Here is a 21,476-nt window from a genome sequence, read left to right on the forward strand (position 1 = left end):
TGGGTTAACATTTAACATGTGTAGATACAATATATCCAGCAGATGCTATTACATAGGACAAATTCTAATTTAAGTAAGCAACCTGAAAAATGCTTTGTGTATAAAGATATTCTAGCACTGTTTTTATTATTTTTTCTTTTTAAATATTTATTTATTTTTGGCTGCACTGGGTCTTAGTTGCAGCATGTGGGATCTTTTGTTGTGGTGTACAGGCTTCTCTAGCTGTGGCTCTCCAGGTCAGTAGTTGCGGCTTACAGGCTTAGTTGCCCTGGGGCATGTGGTATCACAGTTCCCCAACTGGGGATGGAATCAGTGTCCCCTGCACTGGAAGGTGGGCTCAATCACTGGATCACCAGAGAAGTCTCTCTAGCATCGTTTTTAAAGACCACATATTCAAAATAATTGCCAATAGCAATAAGAACTATACTGTTCACGGGGTTCTCAAGACAAGAAAGCTGAAGTGGTTTGTCATTCCCTTCTCCAGTGGACCACGTTTTGTCAGAGGGAACGCACTGGTCATAGCGAACACCCTCTTCCAACAACACAAGAGATGACTCCACACATGGACATCACCAGATGGTGAACACTGAAATCCGATTGATTATATTCTTCGCAGCCAAAAATGGAGAAGCTCTATATGGTCAGTAAAAACAAGACGGGGAGCTGACTGTGGCCCAGATCAGGAACTCCTTATTGCCAAATTCAGACTTAAATTGAAGAAAGTAGGGAAAATGACTAGGCCATTCAGGTATGACCTAAATCAATCCCTTACAATTATACAGTGGAAGTGATAAATAGATTCAAGGGATTAGATCTGATAGAGTGCATGAAGAAATATGGATGGAGATGTATAACACTGTACAGGAGGCGGTGATCAAAACCACCCCCAAGAAAAAGAAGAGCAAAAAGGCAAAATGGTTGTCTGAAGAGGCCTTACAAATAACTGTGAAAAGGCAAAGGAAAAAAGAAAAGATATACTCATCTGAATGCAGAGTTCCAAAGAACAGCAAGGAGAGATAAGAAAGCCTTCCTCAGTGATCAATGCAAAGAAATAGACGAAAACAATAATATTCTTTTCAAGAAAATTAGAGATACCAAGGGAACATTCCATGCAAAGATGAGCATAATAAAGGACACAAATGGTATGGACCTAACAGAAGCAGAAGATATTAAGAAGAGGTGGCAAGAATACAAGAACTGTACAAAAAAGATATTCATGACCCAGATAATCATGATGGTGTGATCACCCACCTAGTGCCAGACATCCTGGAATGTGCAGTCAAGTGGGCTTTAGGAAGCATCACTACGAACAAAGCTAGTGGAGGTGATGGAATTCCAGTTGAGTTATTTCAAATCCTAAAAGATGCTGCTGTGAAAATGCTGCAGTCAATATGCCATCAAATTTGGAAAACTCAGCAGTGGCCACAGGACTGGAAAAGGTCAGTTTTCATTCCAATCCCAAAGAAAGGCAATGCCAAAGAATGCTCATACTACCACACAATTGCACTCATCTCACATGCTAGCAAAGTAATGCTCAAAATTCTCCAAGCCAGGCTTCAACAGTATGTGAACTTAGAAATTCCAGATGTTCAAGCTGGATTTAGAAAAGGCAGAGGAACCAGAGATCAAATTGCCAACATCTTCTGGATCATGGAAAAAGCAAGAGAGTTCCAGAAAAACATCTACTTCCACTTTATTGACTATGCCAAAGCCTTGAACTGTGTGGATCACAACAAACTGGAAAATTCTTCAAGAGATGGGAATACCAGACCACCTGACCTGCCTCTTGAGAAATCTGTATGGAGGTCAGGAAGCAACAGTTAGAACTGGACATGAAACAAGAGACTGATTCCAAATAGGGAAAGGAGTATGTCAAGGCTGTATATTGTCACCCTGCTTATTTAAGTTATGATGCAGAATACATCATGTGTAATGCTTGGCTGGATTAAGCACAAGCTAGAATCAAGATTGCCGGCAGAAATATCAATAACCTCAGATATGCAGATGACACCACCCTTATGGCAGAAAGCAAAGAGGAACTAAAGAGCCTCTTGATGAAAGTGAAAGCAGAGAGTAAAAAAGCTGGCTTGAAACTTAACATTCAAAAAATGAAAATCATGGCATCTGGTCCTATCACTTCATGGCAAATAGATGGGGAAACAATGGAAACAGTGATAGGTTTTACTTTCTTCAGCTCCCAAATCACTGCATGGTGATTGCAGCCGTGAAATTAAAAGATGCTTGCTCCTTGGAAGAAAAGTTATGACCAACCTAGACAGCATATTAAAAAGCAGGAGACATTAATTTGCCAACAAAGGTCCGTGTAGTCAAAGCTATGGTTTTTCCAGTGGTCATGTATGGATGTGAGAGTTGGACCATAAAGAAGGCTGCACACGGATAGATTGATGCTTTTGAACTGTGGTGCTGGAGAAGACTCTTGAGAGTCTCCTGGATAGCAAGGAGATCCAACCAGTCAATACTAAAGGAAATCAGTCCTGAATATTCATTGGAAGGACTGATGCTGAAGCTGAAACTCCAATACTTTGGCTACCTGATGTGAAGAGCTGACTTATTACAAAAGACTCTGATGCTAGGAAATAATGAAGGCAGAAGAAGAAGGGGACGACAGAGGACGAGATGGTTGGATGGCATCACCTACTCATTGGACATGAGTTTGATCAAGCTCTGGGTGAGGAGGAAGGACAGGGAAGCCTGGCGTGCTGTAGTTCATGGGGTCGCAAAGAGTCAGACACAACAGAGTGACTGAACAACAACAAGAACTATGAATACAACCATTAGGAAACAATTATCCCAAGAATTTATAAGTTGAGAATAAATTAGCCTTGGTGGTTTAAATGGTAAAGATCTTCCTGCAATGAAGATTCAATCCCTGAGTTCAATCCCTGGGTCAGGCAGATCCTCTGGAGAAGGAAATGGCACCCCTCTCCAGCACTCTTGCTTGGAGAATCCCATGGACAGAGAAGTGTGGCAGTCTGCAATCCATGGGATAACAGTCAGACACAACTGAGTGACTAACTTTCACTTTTCCCTTTTTTCAGGAGTATGTGCTAGTTTGCTAAGTGAAAAAGTCAGATACAAAGTTGAAATATACCAACTGACAATATTTAAAATTTTTATTTATAGATATTTTATCATATTATGGAAAAAAAGTCAAGTAGCTGGTCAAAACCTACCAGAAAAAAATATAGTTTAAAATAAATAGTGAAGCAAGTAGGACCAGTTTAAAAAAAATGAAGGCAGAAAAGATAAATGAAGTTAAGGGTTTTGTTAGCATGCAGAATGCATGATCATGTTTTACTCAAACTTGGCCACAGAGCTAGGCTTCAGACTTTCTCAGGGTTCACGCATCTAAGAGGATTCACACTGTCCGTAAAGCAAGAAGCAAATAGCCATACAGAGGCAGCACGCCTGTTCCTAGGATTGAGAAAGAAAGAAATTTCCACTGTGGCTTTTCAGAAAAATACATGGAGATAGTGGAAATAACAGCTTCTACAACCTATGTGCACTAAACAGAGAAACATGCAAACTGTATAAGATCTTTCATTCTCTGATAACGTGTTCATTCTTTCAATCAACAAACACTGATGTGTTTGTTGATGTGCCAGGTACTGGTTATGACTATAGCACTTATGGATAAGGCACTTGGACTGTCACTGGGGACTCAGTGAACCTTCCTCAGAAAAATCCAGAAGACTGCACGACACAACATTCTGCATAGAACTTTCGGGATGTTCACAGACCCCTCGGCCACCTAAGTTAAGCACCCTTATGTTGGCAATTCTTGCCAGGAAGAAAATGCTGAGGAGGTTCTGCCGAGCATAGGGGAGATTATGTATAGGAAGAAGTCATTTGAAACTCTTGTCTTTAGTCTGCAGCCAAAATTAGAGTTTGAGGAAGAAGCATGCATTGTGGTCAAACAATAGGGTAGCCAGTGAGCACAGAATAATAAGGTAGTCAGTGATGGCCAGAAGTCATGTGCTCTCTTCGACTAAACAGAGAACAAGGGAAGTAGCATCGTTTGAGGGGCTGAGCTTCAGTAAGGAGGTGGCAAGTTTGGATGTGCTTTCAAAGGGAGAAATAAGAAAGGTAGTGGCATGCTGTCCTTTTGATTGTTAGAATATTCACATCAATGGTAAATTGTCTGAGGAATTCTCATAAAGACCTACTATTCCTACTCTCTCCCAACTTCTCTTCCAATTCCTGGGCCTTATTATGCAGATTGGAGAAATGATGAATGAGAACAGAAGAGACTCCAGTGTGGAGAAGATCTACTGAGGACAGAAAGAGATTTTGTAGATGACAAAAAGGATCAGATCAGGAAAGAGGATCTGAGTTTGGGGAATTCTTTTTAGGAATTATGGGAGAGAATTCAGAACTGGAAAGTGAGAATGCAAAAGGGAAATGAGAGGATTTAAAAAGAGGTATTGTAGAACCATATTCTCTGAGATGCTGGGAGATCTTTAAATTGACTTACATACTTATATTTGCCTGCTACACTTTACTGCTTCAAACTCTTGTGCATCCCTTTGGGTATGCAAGATTATTAAACACAATACCTGGCCTCAAGCTGCTCACTTAGGGGAGAGGAGCAGATAAATGAATAATGCCAAATGTTCTTACATGAGCACCAAGAAGGCACCAGTCTGGGGAGCCATAAACAGGAGGGGACCTGGGCAGTTCAAAGGATAGCTCTGGATCCTGCATCTTCAACTGGAGGTCAACTTACTTGCAGGCTGAGATGTTTGAATAAACACTTCAGAACTTGAGCCATGCTGGCTGTGGCCCGTTCCCGTTCATGGTCTTTGTCTGACTGTAACCAGGGGTCCATGTGCTGTGAAAAAATAAATGGTTAAGCAGCTTGATCTAGGAAAATAACCCAAAAGTCACAAGCTCATATTTTACTAACATTGTTTAATTTCTCTAATACGTACTCAAAGACTTTCTGATAGAACTGGTTTTCTATTGTAATCCTAGAAAATCTTATCACTTAAGATATTTATGCATAACAGGAGGCATTCAATTTGCTTTTACAGAGTATAAATGGAAAACTTGAAACTAACTTTTTACATTAAAAAAAGTGGTTTATCAGGAAGATCTGTGATAACACCATATTCTTTTAGAAGATGTGTGGAGGGAAAAGTCCCACATGTAACTCTGCATGCACGCTCAGTCGCTAAGTCATGTCCAACTCTGTGTGACTCCATGGACTGTGGCCTGCCAGACTCCTCTGGCAAGAATACTGGAGTGGATTGCCATTTCCTGCTCTATGAGATCGTTCCAGTCCACGAACTGAACCTGCATCTCCTGTCTCTCTTGCACTGGACTACCACTGTGCCTTCTGGGAAGTCTGCCACATGTCACTACCATGTCTGAAAACATTTTCTTAAATGACAAACCAGTTCTGGTTGCAAATGAAAGTAGTGGGATGACAAACCACCACAAAGATCTAGGGAGTCAGGTGGTCCAGCTTCTATTGGTGCCTATATTCTAGACTTTATTTTCTCTTCATTCAACTTTCCTCAATTATTTATTCTCTACTTCTGTATGCTTTTAGCCTTATTAAATCTATTTAGGAAAGAAAGAAAATCAATGATGTATGTGCTCTTAAGGAGCTTTGAGGATGGGAAATTACATCTAGAGCCAGACATCCTGGAATGCGAAGTCAAGTGGGCCTTAGGAAGCATCACTATGAACAAAGCTAGTGGAGGTGATGGAATTCCAGTTGAGCTATTTCAAATCCTAAAAGATGATGCTGTGAAAGTGCTGCACTCAATATGCCAGCAAATTTGGAAAACTCAGCAGTGGCTGCAGGACTGGAAAAGGTCAGTATTCTTTCCAATTTCAAAGAAAGGCAATGCCAATGAATGTTGAAACTACTTAACTGCACAATTGCACTTATTTCACACACTACTAAAGTAATGCTCAAAATTCTCCAAGCCAGGCTTCAATAGTACATGAACTGTGAACTTCCAGATGTTCAAGCTGGTTTTAGAAAAGGCAGAGGAACCAGAGATCAAATTGCCAACATCTACTGGATCATGGAAAAGCAAGAGAGTTCCAGAAAAACATCTCCTTCTGCTTTACTAACTATGCCAAAGCCTTTGACTGTGTGGATCTCAACAAACTGGAAAATTCTTCAAGAGATGGGAATACAGACCACCTGACCTACCTCTTGAGAAATCTGTGTGGAGGTCAGGAAGCAACAGTTAGAACTGGATATGGAACAACAGACTGATTCCAAATAGGGAAAGGAGTATGTTAAGGCTGTATATTGTCACTCTGCTTATTTAACTTATATGCAGAGTATATCATGGGAAACACTGGGCTGGATGAAGCACAAGCTGGAATCAAGATTGCCAGCAGAAATATCAATAACCTCAGATATGCAGATGACACCACCCTTATGGAAGAAAGCAAAGAGGAACTAAAGAGCCTCTTGATGAAAGTGAAAGAAGAGAGTGAAAAAGCTGGCTTAAAACTCAACATTCAGAAAATGAAGATCATGGCATCTGGTCCTATCACTTCATGGCAAATAGATAGGGAAACGGTGACAGACCTTGTTTTCTGAGCTCCAAAATCACTGCAGATGGTGATTGCAGCCGTGAAATTAAAAGATGCTTGCTCCTTGGAAGAAAAGTTATGATCAACCTAGACCGCATATTAAAAAGCAGAGACATTATTTTGCCAACAAAGGTCTGTCTAGTCAAAGCTATGGTTTTTCCAGTGTTCACGTATGGATGTGAGAGTTGAACTATAAAGAAGGCTGAACACTGAAGAATTGATGCTTTTGAACTGTGGTGTTGGAGAAGACTCTTGAGAGTCCCTTGGACTGCAAGAAGATCCAACCAGTCCATCCTAAAGGAGATCAGTCCTGGGTGTTCATTGGAAGGACTGATGCTAAAGCTGAAACTCCAATACTTTGCCCACCTGACTTGAAGAACTGACTCATTTGAAAAGACCCTGATGCTGGGAATGATTGAAGGCAGGAGAGGGGATGACAGAGGATGAGATGGTTGGATGGCATCACGGACTCAATGGACATGAGTTTGATAAACTCCAGGAATTGGAGATGGACAGGAAGGCCTAGAGTGCTTCAGTCCATGGGGTCGCAAAGAGTCAGACATGACTGAGCAACTGAACTGAACTGAACTGAGAATGGGAAATTGTATCTGCCTGAAACAGTCAGGGAAGGATTCATGGAGGAGGAACTTCACAGAAAGGGTGGCATTTCAGGTAGAAGAAATGGGTTGAATTAAGCTAGGAAGGCAGGAAGGTACAAGGCACAACCAGAAACCCAACGTGGCTGGAGTGTTGATGTATAAATAGAAGAGGGTTGAGAAATAATGTCTGGCTTCCCAGGCGGCTCAGTGCTGAAGAACCTGCCTGCCAATGCTGGAGACGTAGGAGACTGGGTCAAGCCCTGGGTTGGGAAGATCCCCTGGAGGAGGAGATGGCAACTCACTCTAGTATTCTTGCTGGAAAAATCCCATGGACAGAGAAGCCTGACAGGCCACGGTCCATAGAGTCACAAAGAGTTGGACGCAATTGAGCACAGGCGTGAAAAATAACGTTAAGGTCTGTTGTGGCAAAGATTAGCATCCTTCTGTATAAAGGTGCAAACGATTAATAATAGTTTAAAGGATTATCCCTTTCTAGAATAGCTACATCTTAAAAAGGAGAGAGTAAGACGCTTGAACTGCAGTGAATGCACTCCAATGAGTAACACCCTATTGGTGGAATGGCAGCTACTGGAACGGGTACAGGTGATGGCAGGTGGCTATGAATAACCTTGCCTGGTAGGCAGCTGCCTATTTACTCCTTCACGAGGCTGACTCTGTTTTCTTGATCACTTATTGAAGCCCTTCTATAGTAATGAGCAAAAATAATTTAAGGAATAATTATAGCAAGCATTTAAACCATTTTTGAAGGTCATTTATTCAATACTCGTAGGAATTACTATCTCCGTATAAAGGTGAGAAGACAGACCTCCTTGGTCGTCCAGTGGTTAAGAACCTGCATGCCAATACAGGGAACACAGGTTTGATCTCTGGTCCTGGAAGACCTGACATGCCTTGAGGCAACTAGGCCCGTGTGCCACAACTACTAAGTCCATGTACGTAGAGCCTGTGCTTCGCAACTAGAGAAGCCGTCAATGAGCAGCCCTTGAACCGCAGAGTAGACCCCCTCACCACAACTGGAAAAAGCCTGTGCTTTCGAAGAACAAAGACCCAGTGCAGCCATAAGTAAATAGATAAGTATTTTAAAAATATGAAGACTGCGAGATTAAATTCCTTGCTGAATGTATTTAACCAATGAATGGCAGAGAGTCAGAATTTGAACCCAAGTCTGACTCAACACACAGAGCTGATACTCACCTATTACATAAAGTGAAAGTGAAAGCGTTAGTTCCTCAGTTGCGTCTGACTATTTTCGACCCCATGGACTTGTAGCCCGCCAGACTCTTCTGTCCACGAAATTTTCCAGGTAAGAATACTGGAGTGGGTTGCCATTTTTTACTCCAAGGGATCTTCCTGACCGAGAGATCAAACCTGTGTCTCTTGAATTGCAGGCAGGCTCTTTACCGTCTGAGCCACCAGGGAAGCCCCTACTCGCCTATTATGTTGCCTCCTAAAACTTAACCCTTCCATATTTTTTTCTTCCACTTTCACCAGTTAATAGGAATAGTTACCCATTCTCTCCTAATATCCTGTTTACCTTAAAAACGATGTCAAGATTTTCCAAATGTCGGTCTTTTATCACCAAACTCTGGAGCATCTCAACGAACGCCTGAAATGTCTGCCTGTAGAGACACTGCAAAGGCACAGGGTTAGTGAGGACCCCATGGGAAGTTCTCCCACACTGCACACTTTAAGGCTCCCCTGGTTATCTTAGACCTTGCTGCTGCTGCTGCTGCTAAGTCGCTTCAGTCGTGTCCGATTCTGTGTGACCCTATAGACGGCAGCCCACCAGGCTCCCCAGTCCCGGGGATTCTCCAGGCAAGAACACTGGAGTGGGTTGCCATTTCCTTCTCCAATGCATGAAAGTGAAAAGTGAAAGCGAAGTCGCTCAGTCGTGTCCGACCTCAGCAACCCCATGGACTGCAGCCTTCTAGGCTGCTCCGTCCATGGGATTTTCCAGGCAAGAGTACTGGAGTGGGGTGCCATTGCCTTCTCCATCTTAGACCTTACTCAAAGGTAAAGGACCTTTGGGTAAAGCACTAGCAGGCAGTATGTGACTCAAGGTGAAACAATAAATCTTCATTTCAAATGGACATCTCAGCCTTACCAGGAACCCAGTTAACTGATTCTCACTACACGTGAGAATTACTTACGCGTTATCAACATACTTTTAAAGCTTGACTTGTGAATCCTTCCAATACCTTAAAACCCAAAGTCCCCTTTGACAACTGCTTCACCTTCCAGTTCACCAGCTGCAGAAGGAAGTCCAGCCTTGGCCCTTCCCTTCCTCTTTTCTCTGCTAGAAACCTTTTCTTACAGAGATGTTTACATGTCGTCTCTGCAACTGTCACCTCATCGGGAAGCCTCTCTCTGGCCACCTGATGCATAGGGCTGGGCAACAAGTTCATTTGGTTTTCCCATATTATTGAAAAACTAGGCATATGAACGTTCCTGTCTTATTGTAAAGCCAAAAGCAGGAAAAGAAGGAATGAAGGGAAGAAAACAAAATAAAATGGGATAGAAAACAAAATAAAATGGGATTAAAAACAAAAAAACTATTTAACAACCTATTTTATTCGTCTCCTGCATTGGCAAGCAGATTCTTTGCCAACTGCGCCACCTGGCTGCACCACCTATTTTATTCACCAGACTTTGCTTAAATACTTTTTGGTGAGTTCCAAAAAATCGAATGTACTTTCAAAAAGCCAAAATCAGCTGACCCTGTGGCTGGCGAGTTACTCTAGTAAGGTGTGAGTTACCTCTGGATTGCAGGATCCACTGGGCATGATTTCCTGCAGATGGGTAAGGGTCTTGATAGAGGGCAGAGCGATTACACTTTTGGTGACAAGACTAAACAGGTCAGCTCGATCTTCAGAACCAAACAGCAAGTAGACATCTTGGCAACTAAAAAAAAGACAGTTTGGGAATAGCTAGCTGGGAAGAATCTGATTTGATGTTGATAAGCAGGAATCAAAGTAACCTCAAATAGAAGGAGAGGCTGCTTGGTGTATCATTCTAATGGAGGAGACCAATGGCACACTTGTCAGTCTGTCTGGACAAACCTCACAAGGGTTAAGAGGAGGAGTTTCAGGCTCAGGGCCTCCAACCTGGTCCCTTCCTTTCCCTTCCCAACCCACAAGAGTGACTCCTCAAGCTTTCCTCCAGTTCAACCACAGAAGGAAGCCAGCTAGAGTCTGATACAGCAAACCACAATTTTCCAAAGTGTGTTGTGCTGAATGCTTGTTAGTTTTGAGTTTGGGGACTGGTGGGCAGACCCAAGTTTAAAAATCTTTTAACTACAGGACTTCTTGGGACCTTTAATCAGTTAATGTGCTGTACTAATCTCTAAGAGAGGTAAATAGCAGACAGCCCTTCCAAATTTCTCAGGCCATGGACTTCTGCTGTCATGAAGCATATATGGGAATACCTTTACACTGAATATACTCTGGACACAGCTGAGCTCCACAGAGGTTCTAGTAGGTCTTTGAGATACAGATGGGAACACACACGAAAGCCAGCTTCTTACACAGAAACATGGATTTGACTTCCCCTTCTCTTTCTAAATAGTTTTCAGGAGTTAAAAATAGGAAGCACGTCTGTTGGCTCTGGCACTGGCCCTGAATGAGGAAGCAAGATGCACGCAGAGGGGGCATGCGGGCCTCACCTGAAGTCAGTGATGGTGGTAAAGACCTCCTGGAGCACAGGGCTGAAGAGAGACGGCAGGGGCTCCTCCTCCACCAGTGTCTGCAGTGAGAGGGAAAGGACTTTAGAGAGTCAAGAATGGGCCGAGCCATTAGGCCAGATGGCAGGAGACGTGAACGGCCTGGAAGAACCACGGCAGGTCCTCTGGTAGGCCTGCTCCTGGGTTCCACCGGGCTGGCAGCAGGACTGTGGCCAGGCTAGGAGTTTAGTCTCCGAGGCCTGGCTCTGCCTCTTACTAGCTGTTTGAGCAGATAACTGCCTATACCTCAGTTTCCTTATCTGTAAAACAAGATAACAGTACTATTTACCTTCATAAGTTGGTTGTGAGAATTAAATGAGCTAATTCATAATACTCAGTGTGTGTGTGCTCAGTTGCTTCAGTCTTGTCCAACTCTTTGCAATCTTACGGACTGTAGCCTGTCAGGGATCTCTGTCCATGGGATTTTTCAAGCAAGAATAATGGAGTGGGTTGCCATGCCCTCCTCCAGGGGATCTTCCCAACCCTGGGATCAAACCCACATCTCCTGCGTTGCAGGTGGATTCTTTACCCACTGAGCCAACTGGGAAGCCCATAATACTAAGTAGCCCTCAGCAACTGTGAGATAGTGTCTGTTAGTCATTATTTTCATGACTAGAGATTATTTCCAGTTTAGGCTTCCTAACTCTTCTTGCTACTAAACCAGCCATCTCTGCTCTAGTGCCTAATCTTATTCTAAGTTGCTTGTCCTGGAAAACAAATAACTTCACGGATTCCAAACTGGCAGAGGGAAAGCAGCTTTGCACTACTAAATAAACCTGCAGAGTGGTAGGAAAAAAAGAGGCTCTGGAGCTGGATATACCTGGGTTTGAGCACTGGTTCTGACTCTCTCGCTCTCTGTGACCCTGTGTGTCATATTGAACTTTCCTGTGCCTGAGTTTCCTTATCCGGATGGAGAAGATGAGCTCTATCTCAGGGAGTTGAGCTGAAGAGCAGATGTAAACGGTTGTAGGGGCCTCCTTACGGGACCGTCTACCCAGCCTCTCTGGCAACTGCCTTCGGCCATCAACAGTGGGTGTTCCACAGCCACGTTTCTTTAATATTTATGTATTCGGCTGTGCCAGGTCTTCGCTGCCTCAAGCATGATTTTCGATCCTCATTGTGTCATGCAAGATCTTTAGTAGCAGCATGCAGGATCCTTAGTTGCGACACGTGGGATCTAGTTCCCTGACCAGCATTCAAACTGTGTCCCTTGCATTGGGAGCGCAAAGTCTTAGCCACTGGACCACCAGGGAAGTCCACACACAGCCATGTTTCTGCTAAGGCAGTTTGTTTCCACTAACCACAACTCATCCGTCTAGGAGTACACACCACAAGGTGAACTCACTAGATTCTCTCTCTTAGGAATGCTGAACTGAGACAAGGAGCCTCAATCTCTGGCTGGCTGGTCTATGAAAAGGACAAAACTTAAAATTTGGGAGCACTGCCCTATGGATGGGGTAACCAAAAGAGCAAATTTTGGCAGGACAGAGGTGGGAGGTGGGGAGAGGAAAGAGGAGGAGGAGGGAGAGGGAGGGAGATGGAAATGCACACAAAGGAGGAAAAGAAGTGGAATGTTCTCATTGGGCATGAGGAAATTATTTTGTGTGTGTGTGTGGTTTCATTTCCTTTCTGGAGCAAGATGCTCTTCCTATTACAGGATTCTAGGGAACATGCAGTGATCCTAAGAATAGATCTCCCCTTTTAGGTTTCTCTTGCCTGCCACCCAAAAGATCTCATTTAGAACTTAGGACGGTGCCCAGGAGGCAGTGCTCAACAAACATGCCTGGGCTCTCTTTTGTGCCCTTCTCTGAGTTTTCTCTTTCTCTTTTCTCGTCTCACTTTCCAACTCTGGTCAGATCTCGCAGATGGACTACTTCTTCTTTCTGATTTCCTCATGGAGCTTTCTTACTTATTTGTATGGTTCACAATCTGGAAGGGACAAAGCATTAGACTTGGCCTTCAGGCTGACAGTCAGCCTCTACTCACTCAGATCTACTTCTCTCAAGAGCATCACAGGTTGTCACAGGGACAACCTGGCATTTGGGTGTTAAAAGGTGAGCTCATCATTCTCCCATGCAAAGGACAGGACTCCTCTGCCTCCAATTACTGAGGACGGCATCCTTTCCCAGGCTTGTAAGAGAGATGGTGTGTGGTTTCTCTCCTCTATTTACTTCCCATGTCCAATCTATCACAGTGATAGCCCCTTCCTGCTTTGCACAGATTCTGACTCTCCATCCCTGTACCCATATTCCTATACATATTCCTGTAGCCACTCCCACATGGATGAAGGCAGTGCTTTTTAGCTAAAAACACCAGGCCTGCAGTTCTGATTTTAATCTACCTGACCACTTCTGTCAGAATAATCTTAAAAAAAATTTTTTTTAATTGCAGAATAGTTGATTTATAGTGCTGTGTTAGTTTCAGGTGTACAGAAAAGTGAATCAGTTATACACACACACACTCACACACTCACACGCACACACACACATACATATATATCTCTACTCCTTTTCCCATACAGGTCATTACGGAGTATTGAGTAGAATTCCCTCAGTAGGTTCTTAATAGTTATCTATTTTATATAGTGTATTTATGTATTTATATAGTGTATTTATAGTGTATTTCCAATTTATCCCTCTTCCCTTTTACCCTCTGATACCATAAGTTTGTTTTCTGTATCTGTGATTCTACTTCTGTTTTTTAAATGTTACTTTGTATTCTTTTATAGATTCCACATATTTGTATCTTTTGTCTTTCTCTAACTTACTTCACCCAGTATGTCTTTTCTTTTTTTTTAATCAGTAAGGTATGAATGGCTTATTATATATTCATAATTATGCTAACCACTATGTGGAGTCAGAAGCTGAGAGGCTTTTTGATTGTAAAGTATTTGTGTAGCAGGGACCTCCCGGGGTGACTATCCAAATCACAGCACTCACCCTTTTTCTGGAAGCTGCCTCTAATACACAGGGAGGGAGGGATGCCCAGAAGTCATGGCCTCATAATACCATGCTGCCCCCTGACACGCCCGATCGATGCAGAAATGGAGAAGAGACCCAGCTTGGGCCAAGCAGACTCTCTCCTCCAGAATGTGGAATTAAGGACTGACGGACACGGACAGATTGGGAGCTGCGAGAGGTTAGGGTCATAGTGATGGCAGAGCAGTCCCTGCCTTTGAGACTCCTGGAGGTGTCCTGGAATGGGCTTTTTTGGAGGCTTGATAGGTAAACATCTTGCTTAGACTCTAAGCAAGATATTCCAGCGTCCTTTGTTGGTTTTAATTTTATATGTAATTATTTGGCTGTGCCAGGTCTTTGTTGTGGCATGAGAACTCTTAGCTGTGGCATGTGGGATCCAGTTCCCCGACCAGGTTGAACCTGGGCCCCTTGCATTGGGTTGGGGAGGCCACTGGGCCACCAGGGAAGTCCCCGTCCCTTTGTTTTTAATGTAAGTGAGCCAGAGTTGATCTTCGTTGCTTGCCTCAAGGAGAATCTTAACCAATCTTAAGAAAATGAGACATTTGTTTCAAAGGTTTTAATGAAAGCCATAGAGATATTACTATCTCCATTTTCCAAGTGGAGCTAGAGGTTCAGAGAAGCAAAGTGGTTTGTCTAAAACCACAAAGGTTGTGCTTGACAGAACTAGTACTAGAAACTGTGTCCTTTGATTCCTAAAACAGGTCCCTTTCCTCTTCATCCTTCTGCTTCAGGGAGCTCAAACTCTCACGTGGACAACAGGACAGATTATTTTCTTATTAGTTCAGTCTACCGTGAACTGCCTGTCCTCCGTATTCCTTGAGCATGCATTATGCATATCATAGAAGAGTCTTCCTAAAACATCACTCTCATCCATTTCTTACCTTGCTGCTCAAGTAACACAGTGCTTCTTCAATGTTGAGTATACTCTTTACCAGATGGCATAGTAGTAGGGTTTTGTGGAGGACCTCGAGGTAGAATTAGGGTGGAGTCTCAAGCTGCCAGAGGAAAACTAAGAGGAATTATGGACAAGTCCAGCTACATTAAAATTCTGCAACAGGAGGACGTTTCTGGCTGGTTAGGAATCCACCTTGCAATGCAGGGGACACGGGTTGGAGAACTAAGATCCCAAATGCCTCTGAGGCAAGTTAGCCTGCATCCCACAAGAAGAGAAGCCCCCAGGGTTATGAATAATTCTACCATAACTCAGGATTACTACTTTGCATAGCCAGATCCTAATTTACCCCTCAAAGCCCCTACTCACTGGTTCTTTCTTTGAATCCTATTTATCACTTCCTTTTAAGATTAGATCAGGAGATCTATCTGGATTAATTTCATTCAAATCTTGTCATTATTTTATATCCTGATTGTCACTGTAGTTCTTCTCTTTTGTATTAAAGTTCTCCACATATTGTTTACATCTTTTTTTAAGTAACCAACATAAAATAAACTGTAAATGTTTAAAGTGTACAGTTTAATGATTTTGAACATAGGTATGTATGCATGGAATCATCACCACAATCAGGATATGGATCACTCCCAAAAGTTCTCTTGTGCTACCTTGTAAATTCTCCCTCCTGCCTGTCCCCACTCTACTCCCACCTCCAGGAAAGCACTGATGCGATATCACTATAGATAAGTCTTAATTTTCCAGAATTTCATGGAATCACAGGGTATATTCTCTTTCTATCTGGCTTCTTTCACTTAGTATAATTATTTTGAGATTCATCCAAGTTGTACAATGTATTAACAGTTCATCCATTTTCGTTGCTGAGTAGTATTCCATTGTATGGATATACCAAAGTGGTTGATCCACTCACCTGTTGATGGATCTTTGGGTTGTTTCCAGTGTTTAGTTTCTAAACAAATAGAGCTGCTATAAAACACTGGTGTACAAGTCATTGTATGGACATATGCTTCATTTTACCTAGGAATGGAATTGCTGGGTCATATTGACTCAGAGGTTAAAGCGTCTGCTTCCAATGTGGGAGACCTGGGTTTGATCCCTGGGTCGGGAAGATCCCCTGGAAAAGGAAATGGCAACCCACTCCAGTATCCTTGCCTGGAGAATCCCATGGACTGAGGAGCCTGGTGGGCTACAGTCCCCGGGGTCACAAAGAGTCGGACATGACTGAGCGACTTCACTATCACTATCACTGTGGTGAGTATATATTTAACTTTTTAAGAAACTGCCAGGTTTCCAAAATGGCTGTGGGGTACATGGGAGCCTTAGTTGTGCCACGTCCTCCTCACTAACATTCGGTATCACCTTTCTTTCATTTTAGCCAGTCTAGTTGGTGTACAGCTGAATCTCATTGTGTTTTTTAAAAAATATGCATTATTTCTTTATTTGGCTGTGCTGGGTCTTAGTTGTGGCATGTAGACTCTCAGTTGCAGCATGTGGGATCTAGTTCCCTGAACAGGGATTGAACCCAAGCACCTACATTAGGAATGTGGCATCTTAGCCACTGGACCACCAGGGAAGTCCCTCTTGTGGTTTTAATTTGCTTTTTCCTAATCATAGTGATGGAGCATGTTTTCATGTGCTTATTTGTAAATCTTCTCTGGTGAAGTACTGTAAGAGTCTTGTCCCCCTTCTTTTCCATATTCTGCTCTCAGCTTCCTTTGCTCTTTTTATTTGGAGACTGAAAAGCCATGAAACTTCTTTCTTTAGAATGACCCCGATTTTCTCCTCAGAACTCTTTTAGCTCCTGCACATGGTCTTGAACAAAGATGTACTGACCCCTGGAGTTTTCTGGTGGACACTGACTCTCCTTAACTCTTCAGGGCTGAACCCCTTGCCAGCCCAAACTTGGGTTGATGTCTGACAGTAGGTATTTTGCTACTGGCTGGACAGATTCAGGTGCAAAGCATGGGGAAATTCAGCATGCTTTTGCTTGTGGATCTTCTGAGCTGACTGGTTGAAATATGTGTCAACCCACTGCTGCCAATTTTTGTAGAGGTGGGACTGTGGAATCATGCCATTTTGGCTGAGTCCTATGGATGCATATAACTCTCTTTCCATGGAGTAGAGCCAAGTTCACTCACCCTTAAATCTGCATCATATCATTCTGTTCTACTTGATCTATTACTTGGAACTTTTCTCAACCTACTTAGGAACTAAACTGTAAACTCTTGAAGGGCAAGGAATAACCCTTCCAGGAAATTTGTATTCTTTTCAAAGCACCACAATGTTCTGGATACAGAAGATCTTTGATATAGTCTGGCATGCCTATGGCCTCACTCACTCAGTTGTATCTGGCCCTTTGGTTCCCCATGGACTGTAGCCTGCCAGGATCCTCTGTCCATGGGATTTCTCAAGCAAGAATACTGGAGTAGGTTGCCATCTCCTCCTCCAGGGGACCTTCTCAACCCAGGGATTGAACCCATGTCTCCTGTGGCTCTTGCACTGAAAGGTGGATTCTTTACCATGCCTACCACTTAACAAACCCATTAGCAGGTTAGCCTTCAGTTCTGAAAACTAATCATCAATCTAATCAGCCTCACAAATCTGTGTACCTATGGGTGTACCTATGGCTAATTCTTGTTGATGTATGACAGAAAACCACAAAATTCTGTAAAGCAATTTTCCTTCACTTAAAAAATTTTTTAAAAAAGTTAAGTGCTTGTCTAAGTGCATCTGGATTCTTTGACATGGAACAGACCACTCACTTACTCCTCTGTGCCCTTACTAGACTTATTTAAACTTTTGTTATAGTCTCGGTGACACTTGATTGGCTGCAGGAACAGAGATTATATCTTTGTGGACTCAGTTCCTAGGGCACTGTCTGAAACTGTCAAGTACATAACAAGGCAGTGAATGAATGAGTTAGTGGCAGAGTGTGGCTAGAGTTAAATACAAACAGGACAAGGATACCATCATGTGTCTCAAATGCAAAATATGTGTTAGGTACCGTGTTCTGCGGCTGGCATTTATTTATTTAATGCTCTCAGTAACTATGTAAAGTACTGGGTTGGCCCCAAACTTCATAACATCGTATGGAAAAATCCAAACAAAATTTTTGGCCACTCCAATAGATACAGCTATTCTCATTTTGTAGATGAGAATACTAAGGCACGGAGAAGTGCAGTACTTTCCCAAAGTCACACAGCTAGAAAGAGGCAGAAGCGGCACTGAACCTAGGCATTTTGTTATAGAATCTGCCTCACTACTGCTTGCCTATTTAAATGCTGTTCCTTCCCTTACTGCTGCTCTTTTAATTGGTTTTCAAGGCTGATTCTCTTAGTGGAGTACCCTGGGTATTTCTCCTCTATGCAGAAATACTGATATGAAAAAGAAGTTGAGGGAACTGATAACATAGATGAAACCACTAAAAACTTTGTTGTCACAGAATTTGCCTGGTCCCAATAATCTGGGATCAGGCCATAATACTTACACTTAGCAGACGCACAATGTCTGCTATGTGGCTGTGAATGAACAATTCCGTGGTTTCATCAGAAGGTAAAGTTCGGCTGAGAGAAGACAAAGATCTCAGGGCTGTCAGCTTCTCAAGTTGACTCTGAGTTTGTGGGAAAATGATACAAACACAATTCTACATTATAATCTCATTTGATAATTGTCAAAGGCTTTTGAAAAGCTTCTTGGAATGTTTTAAACGACTGACATCTCATCCAACCCAAGATTAGCATTTTATTACAAGGAATAAAGAAGTTGCAGAGGAATAAAATTCCTTGGCCAGTGGCCCTGCCTGAGTTTGGGTCTTCATTTTCCCTCTCAGCTAGATTTTACTAAGTACTCCACGATGGCTCTATCCACCCTTAGTCTGCATCTCCACCCACCTTCCCTGTCTGTGTGCTGTGTGCTTAGTCGCTCAGTCGTGTCCGACTCTTTGCAACCCCATGGACAGACCTGCCAGGTTCCTCTGTCCATGGGGATTCTCTAGGCAAGAATACTGGAGTGGGTTGCCATGCCCTTCTCCAGGGGGATCTTCCCAACCCAGGAATCGAACCCAGGTCTCCCACATTGCACGCAGATTCTTTACTGTCTGAGCCACCAGGGAAGACCTCCCTGTTTACTGTTTCTTAAAGGTGACCTCTGATACCATTATGTCCAGCTCTCCTGATGTCATTAAAAATTCATTATTTTGAGTCTCTGTTTCCTGTTAAAATACAAGTTCTGATTTGAAGAATAAAATCTTTTGTATTGTTTCCTTTTCTGATTATAAAAGCAATATCTATCATACAAACTGAAAAAATAAGGTATTAAGAAGAAAGCAAAAGACACCAATAATTCTACATGTCATGAGAAAATTTCTTCCAGTCTTTTCTCGCCTACATGTAGATGGTATAAATTGGTATAAGCCCTCTAGATAGCAAGTGGCAATAGTAGCAACATATAGCAATGTCCTGATTTTCTATCACCTGTATCAGTAGAACAAGCCTACATTGGGTTGCTGTGCTCCAGTTTTGTCCCCTTCTAAAATAGATGGGGAAACAGCGGACACAGTGTCAGACTTTATTTTGGGGGGCTCCAAAATCACTGCAGATGGTGACTGCACCCATGAAATTAAAAGATGCTTACTTCTTGGAAGGAAAGTTATGACCAAACTAGATAGCATATTGAAAAGCAGAGACATTACTTTGCCAACAAAGGTCCATCTAGTCAAGGCTATGGTTTTTCCAGTGGTCATGTATGGATGTGAGAGTTGGACTGTGAAGAAAGCCGAGTGCCGAAGAATTGATGCTTTTGAACTGTCGTGTTAGAGAAGACTCTTGAGAGTCCCTTGGACTGCAAGGAGATCTCACCAGTCCATCCTAAAGGAGATCAGTCCTGGGTGTTCTTTGGAAGGAATGATGCTAAAGCTGAAACTCCAATACTCTGGCCACCTCATGTGAATAATTGACTCATTGGAAAAGACTCTGATGCTGGGAGGGATTGGGGGCAGGAGGAGAAGGGGATGACAGAGGATGAGATGGCTAGATGGCATCACCAACTTGATGCACATGAGTTTGGGTGAACTCCAGGAGTTGGTGATGGACAGGGAGGCCTGGCGTGCTGCAATTCATGGGGTTGCAGAGAGCTGGACACTACTGAGCGACTGAGCTGAACTGAACTGAATCTATTCACCCAGCTATTACCAGTTTCATGTCATAAAATGCAAATTTGATCAGGTAACTCTCTCTCTACTGATACTCTTTTTAACAGCACCCATTAAAGTCAAGGCCCTTATCCATTCATGTCCTGGCTATTATAAACAGTGCTGCGATGAACATTGGGGTACATGTGTCTGTTTCAATTCTGGTTTCCTCGGTGTGTATGCCTAGAAGTGGGATTGCTGGGTCATAAGGTAGTTCTATTTGCAATTTTTTAAGGAATCTCCACACTGTTCTCCATAGTGGCTGTACTAGTTTGCATTCCCACCAACAGTGTAGGAGGGTTCCCTTTTCTCCACACCCTCTCCAGCATTTATTGCTTGCAGATTTTTGGATCGCAGCCATTCTGACTGGTGTGAAGTGGTACCTCATTGTGGTTTTGATTTGCATTTCTCTAATAATGAGTGATGTTGAGCATCTTTTCATGTGTTTGTTAGCCATCCGTGTGGTACATATACACAATGGAGTATTACTCAGCCGTTAAAAAGAATTCATTTGAATCAGTTCTGATGAGATGGATGAAACTGGAGCCGATTATACAGAGTGAAGTAAGCCAGAAAGAAAAACACCAATACAGTATACTAACAGATATATATGGAATTTAGGAAGATGGCAATGACGACCCTGTATGCAAGACAGGGAAAGAGACACAGATGTGTATAATGGACTTTTGGACTCAGAGGGAGAGGGAGAGGATGGGATGATTTGGGAGAATGACATTCTAACATGTATACTATCATGTGAATTGAATCGCCAGTCTATGTCTGACGCAGGATGCAGCATGCTTGGGGCTGGGGCATGGGGATGCCCCAGAGAGATGTTATGGGGAGGGAGATGGGAGGGGGGTTCATGTTTGGGAATGCATGTAAGAATTAAAGATTTTAAAATTAAAAATAAATTTAAAAATAAATAAATAAATAAATAAATAAATAATATAAAAAAAAAATAAATAAAGTCAAGGCCCTTCTCAAAGTGACTGCAACTAATCTCTGTCATTTCATCTTCCGCCTTGTCTGGTAGCATACTGAGTTTTAGCCCAGTTAAGTTTCATGCTGCCCTTTCTTGCTTTGGGGCCTTTCTGCCTTCTCACTTGTCTATACTTTTTGTTTACAGACTGAAACCTACATATGCTTTAAGACTTAGATCATGCATTCTCTCCTGAACTTGGGTCAAGTACCCTTCTAAGTGTATCCATAAATTACATGTATATACTGATAACGTGGTATTTGTGATACTGTGATAAAGTTGCCTTCTTACTCATCTATTACCCTGACTGGCTGTGGATTTAGGTCAGGGCAGGGAATGGGCTTTTTTTTTTTTTTTTTCCCCCAATTCACTGCAGTAATCCAAGCTCTTTATTAATTAAAAAGAAATCCTTTAGAAAGTCCTACTGACATGAAGTACAAAGAAAAGTCCAAGTCAAAAGTGAAGACCAACACTCTGGCTTTAAGTCTTAAAAAATTTTTT

At 42.5% G+C, this 21,476-nt stretch overlaps 1 protein-coding gene across 1 annotated transcript in view; it reads right to left on the reverse strand.

The window, feature by feature from the left end:
* Positions 1-21,476, reverse strand: part of MROH8 (maestro heat like repeat family member 8) — a 58,688-nt gene that overhangs the window by 27,492 nt on the left and 9,720 nt on the right. The window contains exons 4-8 of the mRNA XM_027977174.2: positions 18,293-18,415; positions 10,864-10,943; positions 9,959-10,103; positions 8,737-8,832; positions 4,748-4,852 (exon numbers count right to left, since the gene is read on the reverse strand). Coding sequence (XP_027832975.1) covers positions 4,748-4,852; positions 8,737-8,832; positions 9,959-10,103; positions 10,864-10,943; positions 18,293-18,415 — 549 coding nt within the window. The remainder of the gene's footprint in view (positions 1-4,747; positions 4,853-8,736; positions 8,833-9,958; positions 10,104-10,863; positions 10,944-18,292; positions 18,416-21,476) is intronic.

Source organism: Ovis aries, chromosome 13 (genome assembly GCF_016772045.2).
Source record: "Ovis aries strain OAR_USU_Benz2616 breed Rambouillet chromosome 13, ARS-UI_Ramb_v3.0, whole genome shotgun sequence".
In the NCBI taxonomy this organism is placed as follows: domain Eukaryota; kingdom Metazoa; phylum Chordata; class Mammalia; order Artiodactyla; family Bovidae; genus Ovis; species Ovis aries.